This window comes from Rattus norvegicus, chromosome 8, assembly GCF_021556685.1.
Source record: "Rattus norvegicus strain SHRSP/BbbUtx chromosome 8, alternate assembly SHRSP_T2T, whole genome shotgun sequence".
Lineage (NCBI taxonomy): Eukaryota > Metazoa > Chordata > Mammalia > Rodentia > Muridae > Rattus > Rattus norvegicus.
In genome coordinates this window covers 118,318,447-118,334,541 of record NC_141541.1, presented here as the reverse complement: position 1 = coordinate 118,334,541, position 16,095 = coordinate 118,318,447, and the positions used below count along the sequence as shown (strand labels likewise).

Below are 16,095 nucleotides of genomic sequence, written 5' to 3'. Positions count from 1 at the left end.
TGCCTCTGCCTCCTGAGTACTAGGATTAAAGGTGTGCACCACCACCGCCCAGCTCTAGCCCCTATTTTTATTCTCCTTAATTATGCATTTGTGTGTGTGTGTGTGTGTGTGTGTGTGTGTGCGCGCGCGCGCGTGCGTGCGTGCGTGCGTGTGCGCATATGTGCACGTGAGAGTGGGCACCCACAGGGGCCAGAGGCATCAGATGCCCTTGGATGGGAACCACTCAATGTGCTTCTGGAAACTGAACTCAGGCCACTGCAGGAAAGTCATGTGCTCTTTCTTAACCACCAAGCTTTCTCTCCAAGCCCTGTTCACATTCTGACTAGGGGTTGAGGGTAGTGCAGCCTTTGACACCCAAGCTCCACACAGGTCTGTCTCGTCTAAGTCCACACAGTGCACAGACTGTTGAGGAAGCTCTGCAAGTCCCTCTACTTACTCCTGCTTCGGAAACAAGTGGCTTTTGGGTTGCCCAGAGCTGACTAGTTAGGCTTTACATACACACTTGCCATTTCTCTCCTCTCTTCCCATGGCTATATGGGAGGTGGGACTCAGGGATTAATTAAATAGAGCCCCCAGCCATTTGATAGGGAAAAAGTGAAACAAAACCCACAAGAAACTATTTTCAAATGTTTTGATTTGGAACAAAACCCACAAGAAACTATTTTCAAATGTTTTGATTTGGAATCTTTTTTTTTTCTTTTGGACAAGTCCAAAAACTTGCAATTCCTTCTGCCTCAGGTTCCTGAATGCTGGGCTTACGAGTGTCACACAGCTTGCCTTGAGACTGATTAGTAAGCATGTATCACACAGTAAAATAACAGGTAGCCAGAGATCCAGAATTATCTGCCCGTATGATATGAACACGGTGGCTCACACACATATTACCAGAACTTGACAAGCTGTTGAACACGGTGGCTCACACACATATTACCAGAACTTGACAAGCTGAGGCAAGAGGATAGCTCTGAGTAACTTCAAGGCCAGCCTAGGCTCTGCAGTAAGCTTTAGTACATCCAGGTGACAGAGTGAGACCACCTTTTAAGACACATTATCTTTAAGGCAAGAAGCAAGCGTATCCCCAGATGTTCTCTGATAGCTCTGAAAAGCGAGTGACGCCATCACTAGGATCCTGATTCTATGGAAGAGGCAGGATCAGTGAGGGTCCTGCTCCCCTCTAAATCACAGGCTCTCAACCTGTGGGTTTTGACCCCTGAGAGCTGTCCAACAAACCTTTTCACAAGAGTCAACCAACACAGATTCATACAGAATATTATGATTTATAACAGTAGCAAAGTGACAGTTATGACGTAGCAACGAAAATAATTTTATGGTTGGGGGTCACCACAACACGAGGAACTGCATTAAAGGGCTGCGGCATTGGGAGGGTTGAGAACCACTGCTCTAAATAGAATGTATTTTCAGAAAGCTAAGTCACTCTGGGCCTAGGTTTGTAACTCAGTTGGTAAAGTACTTGCCTAGCATGCAGGAAACCTTGAGTTTGGTCCCAGCACTACATGAACTTAGCATGGTGATGCCTGCCTGCAATCCCAGCACTTGAGAGGTAGAGACAAGAGGATCAATCAGTAGGTTCAAGGTCATCCTTGGCCACCTAGCAAGTTCAAGGTAATCTGATCTACATAAGACCCGACTGACAGGAGAGGAAGGGGAGAGGGAGGGAGTGGGGAGGGAGAAAAAAAGAGAAAAGAGGGGCTGGAAGGATGGCTCTTCTCTTCTAAAGAACCCAGGTTTGATCCCCAGGACCCACATAACAGCCCACAAGCATTTGTTAACCCCAGTTCCAGAGCATCAGATACCTCCTTCTGGCCTATACAAGCCCTAGGCACACAAGTATATATATACATACAAGCAGGAAAAACACACATACACATAAAATACAAACAAAAGCTAAAGAAATTCAATGCACTTTAGTCACTTTCTAATTCGATCCAACTTGGCAAGACTGGGAGAGCCTTAGCCAGGACAAAGCACAGTGTGCTGAGCTCAGAGGAGGACACTCAGTCGCTTCTGCTGCTGAGCAGATGAGCCCGATAGGGAATGCGGGCAAATGAAGGATGCCAGGCTTGTATATCAGATAAATCATAAAAACAGAAAAGAGACTAAGAATTCTTAGGAAAGCAAGATTCAGGAGCTAGTAACCATTCTGTGTGTGTACGGCATGGGACTCATTTGAGGCACTAACACCTACTTAAGCCCAATGCCAAGCAAAGAAGCAAAGCTGGAGCCAAAGACAACACTTGTTACTGCCAGGAAAACATCTGGGATCCTTCCAATTTCCCAAAGTTCCACAGGATATTTTAGTATTTCCAACAATAGACTCCTATTGCCTAGGAAAAATTCTTTAGCACCAGAAGACATCAGACTGGACCTAATGGCCCTCACCTCATGAGAGGCTAGACAACATATCTTAGAAAAAGCAGCCTCACGAACATTTGAGAAAATCACTAGACTATGGTGAGGACTCGTACATAAAAAGCAAAGTGTTCTCAGCAATGATCAGTTTGCCTTTTCTTATGTGGGTTCTATGATATATGAAGTTCAGTGGAGAGTTCTGGAGGAAGCCTGTGTAAGTAAGTGACAGTCAGATGAACACACAGAGAATAAGCAGGAGGAGGGCTTGGGAAAAAGCCAGCCCTTGCTGCTTTTAGAAGCTGATCCTGCTGTCAGCCTTTACCTTTAATACATTTGACTTCCCAGGAAACCTTGTTTGAAATCAACAAGAGATAAAGTCTCAGCACCTTCGAGTTACTGGGACTTGGAGTTCATCTGCTTTCGAAGCCTACTGTGTGACTGGGACTCACAAAGAAAATGAAGGATAAGACAAAAGCAAACTGTTCTTTCTTAGACACGAGACACAATTAAGTCAAACGTCTCTGTGCCTTTTAAGGGGGAGGAGGGCTTAGGTTTACAGAGATGGGCTCTGAAGAAGGAAAGAGAATGCTAATTCACCCACTATCTCTTCTTTCATGAATTTAGTTAAATCCCCTTTAAAATATAGAATATCACTTGCGGGCAGCGAGCAGGATGGAAAGTGAATTTATAAAAAAGATTATTGAATGAGAAACTGTGTGTTTGGTGGCAGCAAGGATCTAGAAGTAGACACAGAGTCATCAGGAATACAGAGTTCAGACTCAGTGCTCCAACACACACACATGGCTGCATATTACATTAACTACCAAGAAAGTCCTTGAGAACATAGAAGCTGCCACACTGTTGCTACTACTCTCAGAAACACCACTCTACTGATGCTTCTAGAGAGAGCTGCTAATTTTGCTTAATTTGTTAAAAAAAAAAAAAAAAGAAAAATCAAGGGCAGGGAGTGACAGAAAAGGGACCCTAATGAACCAAATTCTAGCAATGGTGTTTCAGAGGAAAGCAGAGTTAGATAGCCATGGGCCCACAGTTCTTGTCCTACCAGGAACCAGTGGTCTCCACCCACACACTGCACCTACAAGTACAAGGCAGGCCTAGAGCTTCCTCTCTGTGCCCTAGCTGATAAGCGGCCATGCTAACTGAGTAGTCTGAACCACTTCTATGGGGACATTCTTGTTTCTGACAATCTTCTAAATGTGGGTTCCTTTTTCATTACTGGTAAGTGATAGTGTATGAAATCATGTTGCAAATTGTTCCAACTCTAAAAACAAAATAGGATCAACAACTGGAAAACCTCTTGGCTGCACATCCTACCATCTGCAACTTCTTTTTTATAACACGGGGACATCTATGGAACCTTGAGATGAACATTGTTAATCCAGGAGGCAGAAGCAAACACACTGCTCTCTCTCGCTTGGGCAAGCAGTCAACATGGTTCAGTTCTGAGGTTCTCAAAGAAGGTTTGACTTAACACTCACCACATGATGGATGATGGAAGAGAGTACAAGATGGTCAAGAGTAGGGAACACACTGGAGGGAAACAGAGAAGGAAGGCTCTAATAGGTGCTTAGTCTAGTCATCAAAACCTTTTACTACCACCCAGCACTTTCCAGAGTTCTTTGCCCACTGTTCATCTTCCCCTAGTTTGATGTAGCATACATTCCCTGTGAGTACCAGAGCCACACAATAAGCTTAACGAAGAGGAACTCGAAGCCCCAAGTTTGGGTTGTGAGACACACATTCCTACTCTGAATCCTGCAGGAAGTTCAAACAGCTTGTTGGGAACAAGCAAAAGAAACGTATTCTAAGTACTATACTGCCATTTCCTTTCCAGACTCCAGGCAGAAACTAATACATTCCAGGTCCCAGGCCCTAGGGGAGCTAGGAAATTCTCTCTGGCTGAAGAGCATCTGATGTAAAAGCTGTCTTAGTCCATCCAGACATCTTAAGGACACTTTCCCATCTTGCTGGTAAGGTCAAATGAGTTCATGCTTCCAGGCTTAGGAATCAACACCTATTCCACTTCTCCAAATGTTTTCTTAATTGTCTGTTGTTAACTTATTAACCGATAAAGACCACAGAAATTGCCATTACCTAAAGCACTAAACCAATGTGTATAAGTTATAAAATATATAACCAATTGTTTGTTATGCCCTAATTAACTACATGCAGATGACCTGTCACTTTATCTACTCGCTTTGCTAACCCATAATATCAAAATACAGTTGGACAACACTGCAGGTTCCCCCAGCTCCCCTCACTTTATGTTTCCATTTTTTAAGGATTTTGTACAATCTTCCTTTTAGGGATATGGCTCAGATCCCAAACTAGCTGCCTCTTTGAGTGCTCAAAAAATAAAAGCTTTCATTTTTAAACTTCTGTATCTAAAATGACTTTTCTTAGCTTCTACCTTGAACCCAACAAGCTCAAATTTCACGATGAATTTGTCATATTTCTTGTTGCTCTCTTCTCCATTCTTAATACTTAATTGAATGATGGACCTTCTCTACCTATACTAAAACTGGATAACACTAGGCCATTGTTGCTTCTTCTTCATCTTCTTTGCTTAATCTTCTCTGTTTTGTTTATTTGTTTTTTTGTTTTTGTTTTTGGTTTTTTTTTTTTTTTTTTTTTGAGATAGGGCTTCATCACATAGCTTTGGCTGGTCTGGAACTTGATGTGAGACCAGGCTGGCCTCAAACTCATAGAGCTTGTCTCTGCCTTCTCAGTGTTGGAATTAAAGGGGTAGATAGCACCATATTCAGCCTAGTTTGCTGAACTTTAATAATACATCTCAAATGTCTTTTTGTGCCTCTTCTTAGTTCCTTACTCTGCTAGCCAACACTGTGCACTTTCATCCGGCACAAATGTCAAGCAAGCCTGTTTCACTATAGAGACATGTATCTGTCTGTTTCACTATAGAGACATGTATCTGATTGATTCCTCTGCATGTCCTAGTTTCACCTCCTGCATGTTCATCACATGCAGACCTCAGACAATTTATTCTTGACACGCTTTCCTGAGGTGTGTGTTTTTGTTTGCCATTTTGGTACCATAATCAGAAAAGGAGCCAAGGAAGGCCTGATGTTTACTGAGTAACTACCAAGAACTCACAGCCAATCCTACTCTTCTGTTTCTGTCTTGCTCAGTATTTCATATATACCCAAATTCTTTTTTTTTTGAAGCCCCGCCCCTATACCCAAATTCTTAATATACCAGATTTTTTACTATTTCCATGATTTTTATGATTTTATAAAACCTGTCTCAAATACTCAGACCTTAATTGTGCAGGCAGAAATCACTATTCCTGTGCTATCTCTGACATATGTATTCTCAGGAGATGACTACTGAGCACTTCAAAGCATTTGGCACAACTTCTACTACAGCAGTATGCCAGGCTGAACTTGAAGGTGAGGAAGACCCAGTTTCAGCTATCTTTCAACCTCTATGTATCACACAAGGTTTGTGAATTGACCAAAACTTGTTACGATGGTGCAAGGTATGGCTCTGAAGGGCATATAGTCTAAATCAAGACACCAAGGAAATAAAAATGGTAAGGTATGAGGACTTTCCTCCTAAGTGCCCTTCTCCTGTCTACACTGTAAAATGCTAAGAGAGATATACCGAAGTGGGTTCTAGCTATCCAATCTAGACGAAGGACTGTTCAGAAATCACAGTCTGAGAAAGATCCAAAGACTGACCACTCCTAACCTTGCCCTCATGCTCCAGGGTCACCGAGCACTTGCCTTTTCGGCCGCTATGTCTAAGCAAAGTGTTAACAGAGCCAAGAAAGCTCTGGTCTAGACTTTACATTAGAAACACAAGAAAATGTAAAGATGATGGGTCAGAGACTAAGACAGCTGCGTGTGGTGGTACACATCTTAAATCTCAGCACCCAAACAGGCACAAGCAGGCAACATGTTTGTGAATTCAAGACCAGACTGCTCTACACACTAAATTCTAGGACAGCCCTGTCTTAAAACAAAACAAAAGCAAACGTTGTAAGAGAAGCGTACTTGAAACTTGAAAGCCCACTGGATGAAGTTGGCTATTATCAATATTGGCTTCAGTAATCTTTAGAGAGAGGACAACAGGAACTACACAAACTGAAAACAAAAAGACAACGACTCAGTGGCTGTGAAAACTCTGGCAGTCTGGCGGCATGGCATGTATACAAGTGAGACACGTAGGGAACGGACAGCACGCCACCAGAACAGCCTAGAAAAACAACGGCTGGATACTTGCAGGTTTGATGAACATTGTCAGTTCAGGTTCATAAGAGTGCAATCAATCACAAGAAAGGTAAACACAAAGAAAGCTGGAGTATATAGCAATAAAGTTGTTGAAAATCATATAGAAAAGAACTAATATGTAAGGAAGAACAAAGGAATGCTTCTTTCTCATCACAACAATTATAAGTAGGTGAAGAGCAAAACCCTGTCCGAACAAAACAAAACAAAAAAGAATAGTGCCTTTAAGAACTGCAGGGGTTGGGGATTTAGCTCAGTGGTAGAGCACTTGCCTAGCAAGCGCAAGGCCCGGGGTTTGGTCCCCAGCTCCGAAAAAGAAAAAGGAAAGAAAAAAGAACTGCAAAGTAGGCCAGGCACATCTCTTTAATTCCAGAACTCAGAGGCAGGTAGACTCTGTGAGTCAGAGGCCAGCCTTATCTACACTGTACCAAGACAGACAGGACTATGTAGAAAGACCCTGTCTCCCCTCCAATCCCCTCCTCCCCAAAGTAGGAAAAAGTACCAATTTAGAATTCTATATCCAGGTATCAAGGGACTAGGGAAACAGCTCATTGGTTAAAAGCATTGGCTGCTCTTACAGAAGGCTTGGGTTTGATTCCCAGCACCTTCATGGCAGCTCACAACCATCTGTGATTCCAGTTTTTGGGAGATCTGACACGCCCTTTGGCCTTGTGGAATACAAACGTACAGGCAGGTTAAACTTCTATATGAATAGGACAGGATAGGCTAGGTTAGGCGAAAATAGAATTCTATATCCAGTGACAATACCTTTCAAGTAAGAGTCTAAAAACACATTCCTATGTTCCTTGGTGTTTACATGAAAATTCAGCAGTAACTGGGCAAACAGTGGTAAATCACACAATGGAGTGTTATTCGATACAAAAGTGAAACAAACACCAAACCATGAAGACAAGGAAACCCTCAATGTACAGCTCTCTGGGACTGTGTGTACACATGATGGAGGAGTATGAGAACGGTGGAATCTCATTTTTTTCCCTGTTTGATCCGCTCAATTTTGTTGTACCAAAATAGAACTGGTTACTTGGGCTCTTTTAAAGACAGGGTTTCTCTGTCTCGCCCTGACTGCCCTGGCTTACTCTGTAGACTAGGCTGGCCTCACATTCATGATCCGTCTGTCTCTGCCTCCCCAGTGCATGCAACAACATGCCTGGCCTACTCAGTACTTTTTGAAGGGATAAGATTTTTTCTTTTTCCAGATAAAACAAGCTCAAAAACTTCATCACCAGTAGACCTGAAATATTGAATGAAATTCTTCAAGAGAAAAGAAAATGATGCGAGCAGAGTGGTGGTAGCTCCCAAGTAGCCAGTCTGGTCTACAAAGTGATTTCCAAACCAGGACTAGACAGAGAAACCATGTCTCAAAATCAATCGATTCATCGATCGATCAAACCAAAGATGGAAACAAAATTCTACACCAAAGAATGAACTACTGAAAATGCTAAATAGTGGATTAAAGCAGAACCTCCCTAAATAAAGGTTTCTTTTTTGTAACACTTTATCAAACTTTCTGTGCTTACTGCTGTGGATATGGGTGCAAGAATCAAGTCTACACTCTCGCATACTGAATATCTGCCCGACTAATGATGCGTACCTCTCTCCTAGCCCAGCTGAATCCTAACCCCAGCTGTAGCCTACCAGTAACAGTTTAAAATGAAACATAGTGATGTGTTTTGGGGTTCACTAACGTGAGAAAATAAATGAAAAACATAACGAACAGTTACACTCCCAGAAAAAGCTAAGTTATGTGCTAATTATCACAGGATGTGTTAAAGTGAAAGACAGAAGCCTGTTGTGAGGCATATGCATGCTACAAATCCTACAATGGTTCTCAAGCTTTAGACCTCAGGATTCCTCTGTATTCTTAAATACCAAGGTCCTCCCAAAGCCTTGGTTCACATGGAGGATACCTAACAAGTGAGAACTTCAGTTCAGTCTGGCCTAGTGACATATGCCCATAAACCCGGTGGGAAGCAGAAGCACAGAGATCACTGTCTACAAAAGGAGCCCCAGGGCAGCCAGGGTCACACCGTGAGACGCCTGCTATAGTACACAGTGCAGAAGTCAAGACATTCCTAGGAGAATTAATGACACATAAGAGGAATGGATCTGGGCTGGAGAGATGGCTCAGCGGTTAAGAGCACTGACTGCTCTTCCAGAGGTCCTGTGTTCAATTCCCAGCACTCACATGGTGGCTCACAACCATCTGTAATGGGATCCCATGCCCTCCTCTGGGTGTGTCTGAAGACAGCGACAGGGTACTCATATACATTAAATACTTTAAAAAATGGATCCACTCCCACGTGCTTTTCACTCCCACTCTTGACCCATCCTTAATAAGTTAAGACCTCCTTTTATGTCCTTAAGAAAAACTAAAATCCTCAGGTTTTAAAACACACAGAATGACTGACTTCTGATTTAAGAAACTCATCCCTGGGGGTTGGGGATTTGGCTCAGTGGTAGAGCCCTTGCCTAGCAACCGCAAGGCCCTGGGTTCGGTCCCCAGCTCCAAAAAAAAAAAAAAAAAAAAGAAACTCATCCCTGGAGATAATTTAGTCTTACTGATAAATAAGGATAATTCCTTATAAACAAGCAAGTACTTGTTTCATATTTAAATCACCTCTAACCTCAGTAACTATCTCATCAGAGGAAGAAATGAAGAGTAAAATTTTCCCTGTTTTCTTTTTTCTAGCATTTCCATAGTATCTTCTGCCCAACAGCGTAAACAAACAAGGAAGTTTTATTCTCTTTGAGAATCACAAGGTGTTCTTTTGTTGTTGTTGCTATTATTATTTTTAATTTGTGTAGGGGCACACAGTATGCACTTGAAAGCCAGAGACAACTTCTGACTGTTAATTCCCTCCTTCGAGGGTGGCTTCCAGGGATCAGACAGACCACCTGCCTTAGAAGTGCAAGCATCCCCCACGGAGCCCCTGACTAGCAGTCCTTGCCAATTCTGTTCTCTTCCAACAGGATCTTGCTGGACAGTTAAGGCTAGCCTCGAATTTGCAACCCTCCTAGTTAATAACGGCAGGTGTGAGCCACCACTCTGGCTCCTCGGTGAGACTTGTCCGTCCATTCACTATTCACCTGTGTTCATGGTGTGCGTTTGAATACGGTTTGCATACCACATAACCAATGGTTTTCATTTTTTTCCTGAGGCAGGGTTCTCTATTATTATCTCTTGCCAGTATGCTACACACTCTAGCCTCGCTGGCCCAGGAACTTCTGGGACACTCTCCCTTTCTGGTCTCCCCATCATACTGTAGGAGTGTCGAGGGACCGAGGCTTGTGCAGCAAGAACTTCATCCACTGTGACATCTCCATGACCCTTTGATGGATTTTAACAGAACCAGTTTAAATTCATTCCAGATCTAACCAGCATCAGAACTACAATGTCCATCATAGTACCCAATTTAAAGAGTCAAACCAAGCAGAATGCTGGCACATGCTTATAATCCCAACACTGGGACAGCAAGATCACTGGGTGAGGGACAGCCTGGGCTAGACAGTTTATGCTTTAAAAAAGTACAAATAAAAAGAAACCATGTATACAACTCACTATCAAGAAGAAAAGAGCTAATCTATTAAAATTTATAAAGGAGTATTGGTGTATAATTGCCATGGGGGCCTCACATTTTCTCCTAAATATATTCCCTAGGTGCATAGGAAGTCGGTGTGCATCTAAGTCCTCGAATGTCTAAAAATGGCCTTTCCCTTTGGCTTCCATCTCTCCTCTAATACAGCAGAACAGAACTTTGACATGTGTTTTTTTTTTTGTTTTTTTTTTTTTGTTTTTTAATTTCATGGGCATTGGTATTTTGCCTGTATGTATATTTATGTAAGGGAATCAGATCACCTGAAATTGGAGTTATAGACAGTTGTAACCTGCCATGTAGGACTGGAAATTGAACCTGGACCCTCTGGAGGAAAAGCCTCTTAACTGCTGAGCCATCTCTCAACCTCTGAACTTTGACATGTTTTTCCAAAGAAAGAGAACAAACCCCAGAACTACATGATTACTAATCTCACTGAATGAAGGACAAAGCTGCTCAAACGACAGGTATGGAACTACACTCACCTTCATGGGGTTTTCATCATAGGTTGGGGTTCCCAGGTCCATCTCAGCTTCATGCTCAAGGCTGGCATCATCTCCTGGGCTTTCCCAGGTAGGAGGATCCCACTGAGTCTGTCTAGAAAAAGGGAAGAACAGCCAAGCTGTCATGGGTAAAAAAACAGACAGGCCTGGCATAGAGTTTAAACGACATAATATGCAAGAACATAGGTAAGTCGGAACTATAAGACTGAGGTATTCTGAGAGCTTCTCCTCAGCAATGGCTGGCTGGCACTGACAACAGGAAGAAAACAAACACAGCATTTCAAACAGCTCAGTGCACTAGACATTTCCTGGGTTGAAAAAATACATGGAGCAGACAGAGAGATCAGTAACTACTATACCTACTGTGTACTTGAAGCAAAATAAAAAAAATTTAAGACAGAGGCTCACTGTATCACCCTGGCTGGCCTGACACTCTCTATGTGGAGAGAACACCTCTATGTACCTCTACTTCCTTCCCAAGTGCTGGGGTTAAAAGGTGTGGACCACCACACCTGGCTTGATTTTAAGTTAGACTTGTAGTGAGGGTATTCACAGCCAAGAGTCAGCAGTCAGCTATCACAGAGAATCAATAAAGGCAATAGTTAAAGTAGCTGTGGGGATGCTGAGGAGGAGTTACTTTTCAAACAAGCCTAATGACCTTGGAATTCAGTCCTTGGAACTCACATAAGAAACAAAAACAAAACAAAGAAACAAAACAAAACAGGTGCAGTGCTGGAGAGATGGCTCAGTCACTGAGAGCACTGATGGCTGGCTCTTCCAGAGGCTCCAAGTTCAGTTCCCAGCAACCACATGGCAACTCACAACTGATTGTAACTCCAGTTACAGGGGTTCTGATGCCCTCACACAGATATACATACATGCAGACAAAACACCAATGCACATAAAATAAAATTAAAACAAACTCCTCCAAGTTGTCCTCTGACACTTACATGCAGGACATAGGACACTGGGCATGCATGCAGTCATATGTACACACGCACACGCGCGCACACACACACTCTAATAAATGCAATGGGAAGATATACCGAAGCATGTAAAAGGGTAAAGACTAAGTCTGACATGCGCTTTCAGATGGGACTCTGAAGCTGGGCGTGGCAATGCACACTTCCAGTTCCAGCACTTGAGACAGAGGAAGGAGGATCAGGCACTCGAAGCTGGCCTGGGCTGCATGAATCCATCTCAAAAGGAACAAAGGGCACACACACAGGGAGATGGCTCGGTTGGCAAAGTATTCAATGCATAAGCAAGAGAACCTGAGTTCAATCCCATGAACCCTCATAAAAACCTGTTCTGTGCCATGCTTGGAATACCAGCACTAGAAAAAAGGTAGGTGGGTATCTGGAGCTTGACGACTCCCAAGACAGCCTGGTCATCAAGCCTCAAAAGCAAACAAAACACTTGGCGGGTGATTCCTGAGGAACACCACCACAGATTGACTTTGAGTGGCTATGCTTGCACACGCCCCTCAAACACATGTGACCTGGCACCACCCATACTTTCTTACCCACATGGGATTCTAGAAATTCAGTAGTGCAACTTTAGGTCAGTGAGAACTCAATAAATACCAAATTTCATGCTGGCAGCATACTGACCAGGTTAAAATCAGATGTGGGATACCCAGTGAAACCTCTTACCTCGTGATTACGTGGTAGTAATAGATCTTCCCTTCAGGATCTCGGGCTGTCTTCCAGTTGGGAGGTAAAACAATCGTTTTTGGTTTTGGAGGGGAGGGCGGTGGCAGATCCAGTAGATTATTTGTTACAACCATTTCAGGCTAAAAAATACACAAATACATTTTTGTTCAGTGATATTTCTTTCAATATGTAATAGGGCAAAATGCCAACTTCTAGTTTCCCTTAAAAAGGATAAAGGAAAGGTATACTTATGGAAATAGTTAACAAGACAGGACACATGAAGGGACCTCCCCAAGCCACAACTGAGGATATCCCATCGTAATAATATTTAACAACTCATTACGTAGACCAACATTTACCAGTTTTAACACAAATCAAATACAATGTCATTGAATACGACGACAAAAAGCCAAAGCTACGGGCTTATAGAACTCCATACTGGAGCTCAGTGGCTAAGAGCACTTGTTTTCTTGTAGAAGAACTGGGTTCGATGTCCAGTCCCCACACAGTAGCTAACAACTTTCTGGTTCTGGGAGGTCTGATGCTTCTTGTATTTCCTCTGTATGGCACTAGACACAGACAGACATAAACCTGGGAAGCAGGATGGTAGCATTTTATCTATTGTACTTTTTTTCTGTACTTTTCTTAAAATAGTTATGAAATTTCAGCTATTTTTTTCTTAACTATGCTTTTAACCACCAAGTTAATTTCCAGCAATGCTATACTTCAAAACCCTAACAATCACTGTAACTGACCAAAGTGTTTCCCCAAAATCCATGTGTTGAAGCCCCAATGCCAATGTGACCTTGGTGGGAGACAGAGAGCCTTCACAGAGGTAATTAAGGCTCGATGAGGTCAAAAGCACCATGAAAACAACAACACGACAAGAGGAAGCTCACATAAGAGTATGTAAGGACACTTCTGCAAGACAAGCAGAGAGGCTCTCAGGAAAACCTGATTTTGCTGTCACCTTTATCTTAGATCTTCAGTCCCCAGAACTATCTTTCAGTGTTCCTTGTGTAAAATCATAAGGAATAATTTTCAGCTCTATCTTCGTGTTACGGAAGGACCCGAGACTCCAGATCCACATGAAACGCTTTCACTTTTAAACAATTGTGCATCTTTGAACACTCCCAGTCTGTACATTCTTTAGTTTATCCCCACCCAACTTAGTGTAGCTGAAAGTTTAGACCAAGTTTAAGAGTCCTTTCCTTAATTCCCACAGGTCTATGCAGTCAAGTAAAATTACCTTTCCCCACCGAGCTTCTATGTCCCTTAAGATTACTCCAGTTATTAGTGACTATTACATTACTGATCCTTCCCTATCTAGAAACAGTTCTATCCTTCCTCAAATCAAATCCTTAAATACCTTATTTTTCTTTCTGAGACAAGGTTTGACCTAGAACTCACTACTTACCTCAAACATGTATCAAACAACTCTCCTGAGGCAAGTGCTAGATTGTAGGTGTTGGCATTTAGTCTAGGCTCCACCCCACAGTTACCAGGCAACAGCCAAGTATGCCTGACTCACTATAAAGGGGTTACCCGCTACCTCCCGGCTCTCTTGCTCTCTTACTTTTCCACTGTCCCCTTTCTCCTGCTTCCCCTCTCTCCATGTGCTCATGGCCAGCCTCTACTCTATTCTACTCTCTCTCTGCCTTTATCTGGCTACTACCCTCTCAACACCCTCCCCATGCCCTGAATAAACTCTATTCTATACTATACAGCTGTGGGGCTGGCCCCTCAGGGAGAAGGGGTGCCTCAGCACCTGCCCACAGAGGCACCCCCCCACACACACGACTGCACATCCAAATAGATGGCTTCTCTATTTTAATAAAACACAGCAACAGGCACAAGCCGCCTCAACAAGTTTATCGGTGTTTTGGTTTTTTTTTTTTTTTTTTTTTTTTTTAAATGAAGCTGAAGTTTGACTACTTTGAACATGATTCAAAGTACTGTGGTTTGAATATGAATGGTCCCCACAGGCCTGCATCTTTTGACTGCTTACAAGGTACAGCTGTGTTGGAGGGTAAAGGGCCCTGGGGTTTCAAAGGTCCATGCCTAGCTCAGTGTTTCCCTCTCAGCCTGCAGCTCAAGATGTAGCTTTTAGCTACTGTTCCAGCACCATGTATGCCACAATGTTCTCCTGCCATTGTGATAATGGACTAAACCCCTGAAATTGTAAGGCAGCCCCGAATTAAATGCTTTTATAAAAGCCACCTTGATTATGGTATCTCTTCATTGCAATAAAACACAAAACACTGACTAAGATAGAAGTTGGTACCAAGGAGCAGGGTATTGCTATGACAGGCTTTGACCAAGCTGCTTCTTGGTGCAATGTGGACTTTGTGAATACTTTAAGCAGGGCTTAATGGGACATGCTATAGGAGCAGAGACAGGGCGATAAGAGCCATGCAGATGACGACTGCCTGGCTTAAGAGGTTTCAAAGAAGAAAATTAGGTGGCCTAGAGACCATTCTTGTCATTTTGGGGGGGGTAAAGGGGGTGCTGCTGCTTTCTATTCTTGTCCTAAAAACCTGCCTGAGGGGGCTGGGGATTTAGCTCAGTGGTAGAGCGCTTACCTAGGAAGCGCAAGCCCCTGGGTTCGGTCCCCAGCTCCGAAAAAAAGAACCAAAAAAAAAAAAAAAAAAAAAAAAAAAAAAAAAACCTGCCTGAGGCTATACTGAAGAGTTTTGGATTAATGGCCTTCACAGAGATTTCAAGACAGCCTATTATTGTGTGGTTATTAGTAATCAGTCATATTCATATCTATATTGAAAAGGAGCAAGTGACTGGAGAGATGGCTCAGTGGTTAAGAGCATCGACTGCTCTTCCAGAGGTCCTGAATTCAATTCCCAGCAGCCACATGGTGGCTCACAACCATCTGTGATGAGAACTGATGCCTTCTTCTGGCTGTCAAGCCTGCATAGCAAGGACATTATGAAGTTAGCTCACTAGGTCAAAAGTAGTTCTTTTAAGACAGGATTCTGGCTATGACACCCAGTATGCCCTTCAACTCACTTATGTAGTCCAGGCTGGTCTTGAACTCATGATCATCCAGCCTCCAGAGTACTGGGACTATAGTTATACATACCATCATTCTCTGCCTTGTGTCTAGAAAAATTACTACTTTAAAAGTTAATAACAAAAATATAAGATTATTCAGGGCTAATAACAAGAAGGATCCCACCCGATACATGTGACAGTAATTTCACAAAATATGTTGACACTTCACGGTAGCCAGGTAAAATGAGTGGCCATATAAATTACAAAAAATATCGGGAAAATGTTTTTGTAAAGACATATACAGCCAATGGGAGAGTTAACAAGTGAAACATTTCTTACTGGCTGTAAGGGCTGAGGCTGCCCTGGTGCAACTATTGTAGTCACGGCTGCAGCTGGCTGTACCACCACTCCTTGTGGGTGAGCTGTGAAAATCTGCTGTCCCTGGATATACTGAAGACTTGGCTGGGCATAACTCTAGAAGATAAAACAAAGTCATAACTTATTATTTCTCTGGATCATATTATGTGAAACAGTAACTGACTTCCAATATGACATAAGCTTTAAGAAGATACTTCTTATATGAATATTTTGGTTAAAAGATATACAGAACTTTTGTTTCAAACATGAAACTTTTTGGTTTTCTGTTTGGTTGGTTTTTTGAGATAAGAGTTTCATT

The 16,095-nt window shown here is 42.7% G+C and overlaps 1 protein-coding gene across 13 annotated transcripts in view; it reads right to left on the bottom strand.

Moving 5' to 3' along the window:
- Window positions 1–16,095, bottom strand: part of Setd2 (SET domain containing 2, histone lysine methyltransferase) — an 85,583-nt gene that overhangs the window by 4,186 nt on the left and 65,302 nt on the right. For 7 of the 13 annotated variants that reach the window (XR_015626716.1, XR_015626715.1, XR_015626709.1 and 4 more), the window contains 3 exon segments: window positions 15,759–15,893; window positions 12,414–12,553; window positions 10,741–10,852 (listed from right to left, as the gene is read on the bottom strand). Coding sequence is in view for 2 of the 13 variants with exons in the window: in NM_001401163.1 (NP_001388092.1) it covers window positions 10,741–10,852; window positions 12,414–12,553; window positions 15,759–15,893 (387 nt within the window). In the remaining 11 variants the exon portion in view is untranslated. 13 annotated transcript variants of the gene reach the window in all.